Below are 12,708 nucleotides of genomic sequence, written 5' to 3'. Positions count from 1 at the left end.
TATCCTCAGATTAAAATTAATATTATGTGCTTGATGTGCCTCATGTTTGGCCCTGGCTCTTCCCCTCTGACTGCACTAGGACATATTGCCACCTAATAAAATAACACATGCCATATAAAAAGTGAGACATGTCAATTCACATTCTTTGTCAAACATACACTAATGAAACAATTTACATCAGCAGCCTGACAATTGTCATGATAATAAATACTAGTTAATCTATAGCACCAAATCATCAGTCAGTCACCTTTGACCTCGCCTCTTCATCTCTGTCCGAGCTACATGGCAGAGCTGCCTCTGTCACCTGATAAATAACAGTGAGACATTCCATGTATTTGGTGCTTCAAATACAGTAATGAACCACCAAGTCATCATCCAATTTCACCTGTGATCTTGTATCACCATTGCTCTCTGAGCTTTGTGTCGGTTCTTCTGTCACCTGACAAACAAGACAATAAGAATAAAATGTGTAGCTGCTTCAGTGTTTCTGTCAATTTGTGCAGATCTTGACTCATCAGTAATGTTTGTAGGGTAAGTGCGTTTTTAAAAAAATTGTGCAAACTGCACTACAACGTGGAATATTTGCAAAATCAAGATTACCTCATGACATTTTGTCTCAAAAATTAACCCTATGAATATGTCAGTACCATTAGGATGAAATTATTGTGTCACCAACATTTTAACGTTAGACATATAATTTTAACAGCCTCTATAAACTAATATCCTGGCTCGCTCGAGGCTGCCGTTTTCTCTGATAGTTTCAATCAAAATTAGAAATGCTGCTCTGAGACTGAGATAACTAATAATGCTGCATGTTGTGCAGTTAGTTTCCAAAACATGTTATTCATGGTTACATACAATTTTAGACTGATGTTGGCCAAAGCCTAGCATAGCCTGTAACGTTATTATGACGCACACATTTTATGAGCGCTTTCCTCGCAGCGCAGGCTTGCCGCTGCTAAAACTAAACAGAGCTCCGTGAAAGGCACAGCCAATCACATTGGCCATATTTGTCACATGAGGTAGGACTCCAGTAGAAAACGTAATTTAACTCTTTCTGCACCCCTGGGTGAATGAGAAGTTGACAGATCGTTTTTTTCTTTCTATCGGGTTTGGGTTTTTTTTACTTCAATAATCGCTGGATATTGGTGGGACTTCCGTCCATGCCAAATCTACGCCCTTGGGAGCATATATACAGGACCTGTGGGTGTCCTGCAGACTCTGCCATCAAACATCACCAGCAGATCCTTTTGATTTTCTGGACTATAGCTGAAGGAGATAGGACATGTTTTGACATGGGTCAGGACACGCTGTGGCATCTTTGGTGTGCACCTTGTTCTGAGACTGTTTTTTTCTAGTCTGACCACTCAAAGTGCTTCAAAGTCTAAGACACATTTTAGTTTTTCATATACACTATTAGATTCTATTAATCCTATGCATTTGAGCACTTTTTAAAAGCTAAAAACTGAGCTCGTACAGTTCTAATGACCCTGAAAGTCAAGTACATTTTAAACTTAAACTCCTCAGGCTTCAAAGTGTGGGTTGAGTAAGTGTTGAAAATGAAAAATATACATACATTTAACAAAAAAAATCTTAGTAATAATTACAGTACTGTTTGCAAACTCAGAATTGTGTTCTATTTGGATGGGACTATCTGCTGAATCCAGCATGAAAGTTGAATGAAGACAGCACTGCCTTTATTTTTGTGACTAAGAATTTTATATTTAAAGTCTTCTACATGCTTCATTTATTGTAAAGTACTACTATATATAATTCAAAAAGCATCACAAGTTTTCTTTTGCAGTATGAAGCGTTTTATTAGTCTGTGCCCAAATATGGAACTTTTGTCATTTTTAGTTTCCCTTTTGCACATTATTTTTGTGAACTACTACTAGCACTTTGATTTGTATTACTTAATATTTTTATTTATTTCATTTTCATTCTGACAGTCCTGTTGAGTAATGTTAAAAATACATTTGATTATTTTCAAATTCTTATGTTTCCTGGGTCATGAGATAACAGGACGATATTCACAGGTCCTGGAGCTTTAAACGGGAGGTTTGCCCATGGGAAGCAGAGATAAGAGATATTGAAATTATTGACTAATCAAAGGAAAATTGGCAGGTTACTCGACTAGCAAAATAATCTTTAGTTGCTGCCCTACTGGACTGAGTTAAATGCAGCAAATATTTAAAGAAAACTCTTCAGAAAGCCTGGAGAACTATAGCGCAGGACCACTTTAAAAAACTAGAGGAAAGTCTGGCTTCTTGGAAGCAAAACATAACAAAATAAGGAGTCGCTCAAGACTTGTACACAGTGCTGACTCCATATTCTATGCAATAAAATGATGTATTTCAAAAGTTGCATAGAATATAGAAAAGCTTCCCAGTTTCTCTTCTTGGCTGCTTCCTCAATCAAAATCGTGTCTGCTCGCCCAAACCAGATGAACATATTTTTAACATACCGCCTTACCGTGCTGACAGTTTTGGTTTTAATTTTGCTTTCAGCACTCAAAGCCCCACGCCCCAGAACCCACACTCCCACACACCACCTGCCAGTGTTGCTACCTAATCAAGTCAATTAACACTGAAAGCTCAGGACTGGACTCTCCAGTCATATATCTGCAGATTCCTTGCACACAGACTTTGTGACAACCAGAAATTCAGCAAAAGAAATATGAATTAATGGGCATTTCTGTGGACTCCTGTTATGCAGATGTAGGAGGAGTTTATTGTTTCGAAGTAAACAGCTGGTGGTATTCATTTTCAAGTTGGAGGACCATTAAAACACAGCAGGAGAGAGGTCTCAAGAAAATTACATACCTAAAAGAGCAGCACTGAAAACTCAGTGGAAAAGTCTTCTCATCACTCCTACACAGATCTGATGTTTTTATCCGTCACAATTTTTTTTCTTTATTAGAGTAAAAGCTCGAAGACATCGAAGAAACAGGTTTCACATGATTTATTTGTAAGTCGGTCTGCATGACACTTTGTTTATTGATGAAACCAATATACATCAAAGTTTTCCACCTGAGAAAAAAGTGAAAAATACTGTGTGTTTTAAAGTTATATTTTTCATGCAAGGGCAGAAAAGGTTCAATTCAATTCAGTTTTATTTCTTCAGCGCCAAATCACAACAACAGTCGCCTCAAGGTGCTTTATATTGGTTATATATTATAGACCCTACAATAGTGTAGACCCATTGTTGTGGCATACAACAAAATGTCTCCTGAGCGAATGACAGACTATTCACCACACTGTCTGATCTCCAGCACAACACCTGCCTGTGGATGCAGGTCTTTTTAACAAACTTTCTTCAGTCAGTGAGGAAGGGCCCGTCATGGTCCTCCACTCAGGATAGAAAGTCTCTGGAGAGCCTCCAGGTTCAGGTTCCTATACACACATCTCAGAAGAGCTCAAGCAGACAATACAATCAGACTGCTTAGAAAAGCACAACAGAGACTTTACTTCCTAAACAGCTTCTGTTGTCTTTCTACCATTGAAAATGTCTTGACTAGGGATGGGTACCGGTATCCAGTGCCATTATGGCACCGGTTCTGACATAAACGGTAGTAACCAGACCGAAAAGCAGCGCACGTTTCGGTGCTTTATTTCGGTGCTTTTTTTCCCTGAGATGCCATACACTTTGGATTCTAGCCAATCATTTTACCTTTGCAAGCGTAGTAGGCGGGGCCAGGTACATATGTTCTTTTAGAGCAGATTAAAAATGCCCAAAGCGAAGCGGTCAAAAGTCTGGCTGTACTTCACAGCAAAAGATGCAAACTCAGCAGCCTGCAAGAAGTGCTTTAAGGTGATACTGTGCAAAGGAGGTAACACCTCGAATCTGATGAAACACCTGGCGACGTATAGCATTTTGTTAAAAGTCGAGAAATGCACCGTATTTGATAGCTTGCTGCGAGACCTCACACCGAGCACATCTACTGCGGGTAGGTTGCCTGTTATCGGACCCAGAGTTAGCAACATCCTCCAAAAACCCGAAGAGTAGAGTCCTGGCCCCTAGCCCTGCCAGTGTAGCACAAATGATGACGGATGATGATGGCAGCAGCAGCCGTTCTTCTCTGCGTGAGTAGCTTAATGTTGTTCGTGTGTAATTTACGTTGAGTAGGCTAACCACGTTATTACATTAATGCATGTAAGGTGAACTAGCAAACACCGTTGTAGTTACATGCGGCTGTCTTCTTGTTTGATGGCAGATACTCCCTTCACCCTGGCCAAAAAGGCTAAAATGACCAAAGAAAAAGTGGAAAACAGCTAAACATGAGAGGTTTTTGGACAAAGTTTATGTTTTTTCCATTGTTTAAGCACTGCTTCCAGCCAAGAGTGATACCATATATGCCCCATAGCTGCAGAAAAGGCTAACATTGTTATCTTTTTACAAAAAAAACAGCTGAACATGAGAGGTTTTTGGACAAAGTTTGTGTTCTCCATTCTTTAAGCACCGGTTTGACCACCGTTTAAGCACCGGCACCGTTTCAAAAGTACTGGTTTGGTACTGGTATCGGATAAAACCTAAACGATACCCATCCCTAGTCTTGACCTACAGAATACTCATGTGGTACAGCCGGTGTTCAGAAGGTTACTTTTAAAATGTATTCCACTACAGATTACAGAATACATGCCCCAAAATGTATTTCGTAATGTATTCCGTTATGTTACTCAATGAGAGTAATGTATTCTGAATACTTTTGATTACTTTATATATTATCATGCTTTTTACAACTATGTGATTTTACTATGGCTGTGTGATTTATTACTATTACTGAAGGTTACTCGCCATACCAATTCCAACTAGATTTTTAAATCTTAATATAAAATGAGTAACAGTAGGGTGGACATTAGGCAAGGCTGCACTTTTTGCAGTGATCTCTTATAGAAAACTATTTCGTGCGTATATAAACCCATATGGAAAAGATATATATAAATCTTATAAAGTTTGTATCTGTCTTGTGTGAAATTTGTATGAAAAGCATACAAGAGTGAAAACAGATATATGATCCCTTGAAAAATTATATAAATGAAACTTGTATGTTTTGGATACTTACTAAAACAATATATAAAAGTAAAGAGAAAGTGGCCACTTTCATGAGAAAATCATATAAGCCAAATATGATTCACTATATGAAGTAGGCCACATCTTATGCAAGTCTTTTATGAGTTTTTACTATTTCTTTTCCATATGGGAAACAGGTCCGCGGCTCCGAACCGTAGTAAAGGGACCTCTGGCTAATACGTTGGGTTCCGTGTCGGGCTTGTAGCCGAAAACTAGCTTTACTTTATTGTCTTGGTCAACTTTGCTAGCGAGAGACAGAGAGAGGCGTTGAAAGGCTGCTCCAACGGAACTTATTGTTTCGGAGGAAAACACGAACACAGTGTACAGTCGAGTCTTAATAGCTTACTTACAGCTTACTGGGCTCGTCAGGCACTCCTTTTGGCTGCAGTTGTTATTATGTTATTTACATGCTTCCATCTCCCATTTCTGCTCGGTGACAACTCGTACTTTTCCTTTTTCTCCCTCCCTCGCGCTCACTGACACATAATGGGTATGGCAGTCCATTCTCCCTGCAGCACGGACTACACTGCCCATGATGCTACATTCTTTAGGGCTATGCCTGTAACACTTTACCTATTGCCTTCATATTAAGTAACGTTTTGAATAATTTTTTAAAAATATTTCTTCACATCATTATGCGGGCTGCAAGTAGAGGTGACATGGGCCGCGAGATTGAGACACAGGCATTAGAGCCTCTTAATGCGTGTTTTGTTTGGGTTTCCACTGGCGTGGAATTACCAAAAATAGAGAGAGCATAGTCTAACATATGAAACATGAAAATACCGCTGTGTAATCCATTTATTTCATCAAAGTAACTGTATTCTGAATACCACCATTTTAAACGGTAACTGTAACAATACAGTCACTCATAATTTGTATTTTAAATAGGGCTTTGGAGCGTGATGTCACGGGGGTGGGCGTGGAAAGGATTTTGGCCCAATCCGCCATTTTGGGGGTCTAAGGCACACACAACAGCCATGGTTTGTTCTTGCTGTGTGGTCGGCTGCAATGTTCGATCGCACGACTGGCAAGAGAATAAGCTTGAAAATGGTTTATCTTTTTCATTCTTTCCCAACCTGGAAGCAACATGAGGCAGCTCGTGTATCGATGTTACCAAACGAAGGCGTGTAGCCTGGATAGCAGCTGTGAGACGAGCTGATATCCAGTTCTCTTCCATCTCCAAATATCTGTTGGTGCTCCGGACATTTTCATTCCGGTAAGTTCTAAATATGTTCATATCACTCTTTATAGCCTATTAGTTTTATTTTCGATGCGCTCTGAGCTCATAGCAAATTAGAACAAACATCCTACTGAGTGATTTTGCAGAACTACCTTCTATTTATAGAGTTGCTAATTATTTGGCATTATTGCAGCAAACCAGCCTATGAAATGGATGAAACATCATGACTGGGTTCCAGCGCTACACAAGGGACCTGCTTCAAACATACCACCATGCCAATCAGATTACTTCTTCCATGTGAGGGTGAAGAGGTGACCCTTCTGGATAAGATGGTGAAGGTTTGCTGCGTTTGGTGAACAGTGCGATAATAAAAGCAGGGAAAAATGAAACTTGCACCTGTTAAATATTCTTAAGTCTTGTGCTGTATAAATAGCGGTATTTTTTCAAAAGATACAGTAAATAAAGTAATGTTAGTAGTGGGTGATATCATGTAAACACTGTCATGATTTTATGTAAACATTTTGTCATTTGTAAACTATAAATGATATGGATTCTACATTGTAACTGATGTGATGTTCTATAAAGTGGTTTTAATAAAAAAAAAAAGAGGCAAAAATTAGTTTGTTTCTTCATTCAATTTTTGAACAGTGATACTCAGTCAGTATATATTCAGTAAATGCAAATTATTTACACGGCAGTGCACTACAGGCATAAATCTAGACCCCTAGATAAAACATTACGGCATTATTAGCAGTGGCAACTCCTCCACAGTAGCAGGTGGGATTTTTCTTTTTTGAGGACGGCTCCTTTGACCTTTCAATACGGATGGTCTGTTTATGTTTTGTTCAAGAGCCTTTTTTTGGGCAGCTGAAGAGGAGAAGTCTATCTTATGGCCAACCACTGACTGTATCTTGGTCACATTACCCAGCAAAACCCAGTATGCAGGTTCATCTGTAACAGTCCTTGTGCCACAGATCAACACTGTTGCTTCTACATTAAACAGAAGAGCAGTGACGTAGGTGCAGGTCTCCGCGACTCCGGCCTTACAGGTGCAGTGGGCGGCTTCAACCTTCCCTGTGATGCTCACAGTGACCCATGGCTGCAATGCTGGTTCATTCAGTCTTTGAGAGTGCAGTACCTGAAACACACACAAAGTTCATTTAAAGACAAGAACTATGAGCCAAGGCCAACACAAATGTGTTTTATCTACTTTATCATAAATGTAACAAAGTGTTTAGAAAGTTAGCACATACATGTAATTTTTCATTTCTTTATGTGTCCATCTATAGAACGCTGCATGTTATAGTGTAAATCTGCCTGTTCTCTGTCAGAAACCTGCCTGCAGAAAATGAACCTAAAGTATGTAATGCAAGGATGTCATCACTTTAGAGATGGAGAAAGCATAAAGTGACAGTTATGAATCACTTAATATGATGAGGAGATTCTGCAGGTCATTAATCAATGTATAAAATTAAAATAAAATTTATTTTTAGTGACACAAGATACAAATATGGAAGCAAGATGTATAATTAGAATTATTTATAATAAATATGAATAAATCATTGCAATTTCTTTAACCATAAAGAATAACTAAATCCTTCAGGACAATGTCACATCAATGCACTGAAATCACTGTGTTATCCCTCTAACAGCCTCCACATGTTCTCACTGTAATTTCCCCTCATGAATGAATTTATGCTGCACTAATCTGAATGTTTGCAGGGAAATCAAACGCATTTCACACGCAGTACTCGAGCTGACTTACCTTTGTTTGAATGACGACTTGTACGCGCTGACTCCACAGATAAGGTACGAAAATATGTCAGGCTACGTCAATAGCAGTTGGTCTTCAGGGTTTCTACTCCACGGCCGTATTTCATACGGGTCCACATTTCCAATGCACGCTATTTTCTGCAAGTACCGCCGCTTCGCCTCTGAACGAAATCGGTCTCTAAACAGTCCATTCTCTTTTGAGCTGCTTTTAAGCATCTTGTAATCGTCAATCCAACACAGTGTGTTTGTTTTGATTCGTAGACCCCGAAAATGGTGCCGCGCTCCCACAATGCATTGCGGCGTGACGTCGACTCCAAAGCCCTATTCATAATGGCGGTACATGTATTCCGCTACTCCCCAACACTGGGTATAGCAATAGCGCAGTAGCTGAGAAAGAGTCCTAGTTATAGGAGCAACAAAGAAGATCACACACATATATCTCCCTACTGTAAGACATCTATGCCCCCTGATGCCCATGGAAGGCATCCAGCATCATAAGAGACTCAGACCACCCAGTACACAAATTCTTTGAACTTCTTCCCTCAGAGAAGAGATACAGGTCCATCAGAGCATCAAAAACAAGACAGATGAACAGTTTTCACCCCAAAGCTATCACCACACCGAACTCAGCACTGAAACCACACACCTTGTAGATACTACACTGCAATTTTTGGATTTATCACTATTATTTATTTACTATTCTAACTGGTGTTTAAGTAACTATAGAACTGTGTGTGTGTATGCTGCATGTGTAAGAATGCTGATTTGTGATTTTTATAGTAGAGTTTTTAGGACTTTTTATGTTGTACATCTGATTTTTGTTGTATTATCATCCAGTTTACTTTGGTCTGGTCTTTTCTTTGGTTTCTCATAACAGTTAGTGAACCAGATCGTTTGAGTACTCATTGTCAAGATGAAGACACCAGTTTTAGATGATTCAAGGTTTGTGATATTGTTTGTTTACTTGCTGGAAGCAGCCATAAAAAAAATGGGGACACTGTCATCAAGTCATAAAGGGATGGTCATGGTCAACAATGAAACTCAAGTGGCTGTTGTGTTTTAACAATGCTCAGTTAGTACCAACGGACCCAAATAATAGATTCCCCACACCACTCAATTACCACAGGATGGAGACATCCTTGTTGTTTGGGACTAATTCCAACCCTGTTATGTAAATGTCTCAGCAGAAAATTAAACTCCTCAGACCTTGCAAAATTTTTCCAATCTTCTATTATATAATTTTGGTGAGCCTGTGTGAGTTGTAGCTTCAGTTTCCTGTTCTTAGCTGACAAGTGTGGTCTTCTGTTGATGTAGCCCATCTGCTTCGCGATTTGATGTGATCAGCATCCAGAAATGCATTTCTGTATACCGTGGCTGTAAAAAATAGTTATTTGAGTTGCTGTTCTCTTCCTGTTAGTTCAAACCAGAATGCCCATTTTCATCTGGCTTCTGGCATCAATAAGGGATTTTCACCAAGAGATCCCCTACTTAGTGGATATTTTCTCTCCATTTTTTCATCTAGCAAGCCCCAGTGATGGCTGTGCAGGAAAATAAAAGTGGATCAGCAGTTTCTGAATTACCCAGACTAGTCTGTCTGGCACCAAAAACATATGCCATGTTCAAAATAACTTAAATAACTTTTCTTCCCATGTTTTGATTCTCAGTCTATATTAAGTTGCTGCCCTATGATTGGCTGATTAGATACTCACGTTAAAAAGTAAATAAACTGCTCTTCCTAAAAATGTCAATTAGTTTAAGTCACATGTTTAAGCTATCTTAACAATTCAAGGTTATTTCTATTATGAGTGTGACCACTTTGCGGGGCACTAACGCCAACAAAATCTTCTAAATGAGCTCATTTGATTCACTGAATTGAACATTTTGAATATGTTTGTGGTGTTGGTGCTTTTTAAAGCATTTTTTAATTCATCTTACAGGTCAGTGGCGTGCACAGACATTTTGGGGGGCAAGTGCTCCAGGGGGAAAAAAGGGCACTTTTTGCATATGTGGAAAACCTTTTCTTTTTATAATAAAAAAATCGCACAGGTTCAATGCAATTTGACTTTTATTTCAAAACATTCTCTAAAAATCAAAAATCACACCACAAAAAGATAAAATCTGTATCCAACTCTAAACTATATACATACATATTCTCAAGTGTCCATTAAATGGAGTGTACTGCTCTAAAGAAGCATCCTTCTTGGTGCCATGTCTTTGTAGATGTTGATGACCTCGTTGTAATTGATCTCCACATCTTTCTCAATGGCCAACAAGAGGAGATCAGACAACCTTTCTTCTCCACACAAACTTCTTAGTTTATTTTTGATTATTTTTAGCTTTGAAAAGGATCTTTCAACTGTCGCAGTTGTCACTGGTAGTGTTGCGTAGATCTGAATCATTTTGACAAAGGCAGGAAAGATCAGCTGGCCCTTGTTTTCCCTCAGTATCAGAAATATTTCTCTGAGGTCTTTTGAACTAAAGCTGGAGTGGAAGACCTTTAATTCTGTTTTGAGCTGGTCCTCATCTTCTCCATAGAATTCACAGAGGATGTGGACAGCTTCAATGGCTTCTGGGTTTGGTGGGCCTACCCAGTTAGCATGCACAGTTAAGGGCTGGAAGGACTGAATGATTCTGGCCGTTGGGCTTCCAGTATTGTCCCCTTTGAACCTCCTGTTCAGTTCCCCAGTCATGATGTCCAGAAAGGTGAAATATACACCACTCCTGAAATATGCCTCCACTGACTCAAACTGAGCACCTACTTGAGACACTGTGGTGCTGTGTTGGAAACGCACTGGAACTTTCCGCTTTCTCTCCTGACCAGGCACCACGGTAGGTACTGGAATGTTGAAACTCTCTGCCTTCTCTGATGCACATCTAAATATCTCTCCAAATTTCTCCTCAGACCTCATGGTTTGCAATGTGTGAAGCACACCATCAATTACCTTGTAGGCAGTGGAATGGTCCAACCCTTCTTCCTGCAGAGAATCTGATGCCAAAGCAGTGACTTCGAATACTGGTGTGGTGATTTCCATGCAGAGAATGAACATAAAATTAATGGCATTTCTGTACATCTGAGCATCACCTTGGGCCAGGTTAGGTGGGTCACTGTCACTGATGTCATCAAGGAGCATCAAAATGGCTTTCAAATTTCTCTGAAGTGCCTTCAGTGCTTTTTCCCTGCAAGCCCATCGAGTATCTGACAGCTGCTGGAGCTCCATAACACGTTGTCCAGGAAAGAGAGACTCCTGAAATTTGACCAAGGCAGCATGACGCTTTGGGGAGCCTGAGCAAAAGGCATACAATTTCTCCACCAAGTTGAAAAATGTCACAAAATGCTTGCTGGACTTTGATGCCTCCACTAGTACCAAATTGAGGCAATGGGCTTTGCAGTGCACATAGAGGGCCTTCTCATTGTGTGCACGGATTCTAGCTTGGAGACCTTTATACATGCCACTCATGTTGGCTGCTCCATCATAGCCTTGACCATACATGTTCTTCATCTCTAGGCCATTCTTTTGCAGAAGCAAGAACACTGTATTCTCCAGCTCCTGGCCTGTAGTTGTATCAACATTGCACACTTCGATGAATCTCTCCTTTATTTGCATATGATGAAAATATCGCACAACAAATGACACTTGCTCTTTGTGTGAAACATCAGAGGTTTCATCAAGTAGAATGGAATACATTTCAGCCTCTTTTATTTCACGTTGTATCTCCTTCCTGATGTAAGTTCCTAGTGCTGCAATGATGTCATTTTGACTTCTGTTGGAAAGCAGTGACACCTGGGGCCTTGTCTTGGTGGCTTTAACTGTGGCAATTTTTTCCAAATGCATTTTCAGCACACTATCGTAGCGGGAAAATACATTGACTAATTCACGAAAATTGCCACGGTTATCACTGGACTCACTCTCATCATGACCTCGGAATGCTTGTCCCTGACGTGCAAGATACACTGTTAGGTCAATTAATCTTGTCAGGATTTCTTTGTTTGTCTGCCTCTCTCGCTCTCTAACTTCCACCCCTTTTACGTCTGAAACATCAAATGCAGACTGAAGGGCCTTTTTCTGGAAATTGATCCATCTAACCATGCTTGTCATGTGCATCTCTGCGCTGGAGTGTTATTTGATTTTTTCAAGAGCAGTACTCCACTTTCTGATGCCATCAGTTGTCCAGGCTGTTCTGCTTTTATATTTTTCATCCGAGAGGAAAAGCCGACAACTAAAACAATGCATTGAATTAGCAGTGGGTGAGTATTCCAGCCACACATTAGCAGAAAACCACTGTTTCTGGAATGATCTCCCCTCAGTTTTTGGGTAAGGTATATCAGGCTGACATGGGCCCACATTGCAGCACATTGAAACGTATCTGTCATTGCGCTTTATTTTAAATGTATGGATGTGTGTTGGATCTGTTGGGTATTGTAAAGCTGCTAACTTTGACATTATGTGATCGATCTGATCTTCCTCATTGTGGTCTTCAGAGAGCACTACATCAGTGTCTGTAGGCCTAACTGAACCTGTTGCTGCATTGGTCGCGGCTTCATCTGTTTCTATATCTCCCTCTTCTGCTATGCTGGTAGATGGCATAGAGCTGCTTCCCTGCTGTGACTGACTACAATGGAACAATAATAATAATAATAGTATTATTATTTATCATAATAATAAGCTTAAACAGATAGTTTTAAT

General features: G+C 39.8%; 1 protein-coding gene across 1 annotated transcript; it reads right to left on the bottom strand.

Annotated features, from left to right (window-relative positions):
- Positions 1-10,206: 10,206 nt before the first annotated feature.
- On the bottom strand, positions 10,207-12,137 carry LOC146364260 (zinc finger MYM-type protein 1-like). Its single transcript, XM_084916768.1, has one exon. It carries the CDS (start codon positions 12,124-12,126, stop codon positions 10,207-10,209), a length of 1,920 nt encoding a protein of 639 aa, XP_084772894.1. The 5' UTR covers positions 12,127-12,137.
- Between the last annotated feature and the right edge of the window lie 571 nt (positions 12,138-12,708).

Source organism: Perissodus microlepis, chromosome 20 (genome assembly GCF_051167445.1).
Source record: "Perissodus microlepis isolate ML-2025 ecotype Zambia chromosome 20, ASM5116744v1, whole genome shotgun sequence".
Taxonomy (NCBI): Eukaryota; Metazoa; Chordata; class Actinopteri; order Cichliformes; family Cichlidae; genus Perissodus; species Perissodus microlepis.
This window is presented reverse-complemented; position numbering and strand designations above follow the sequence as displayed.

What these genes read in the sequence shown, in the direction of transcription:
- LOC146364260 (XM_084916768.1), bottom strand. Translation starts at nt 12,126, where the DNA reads ATGCACATGACAAGCATGGTTAGATGGATCAATTTCCAGAAAAAGGCC.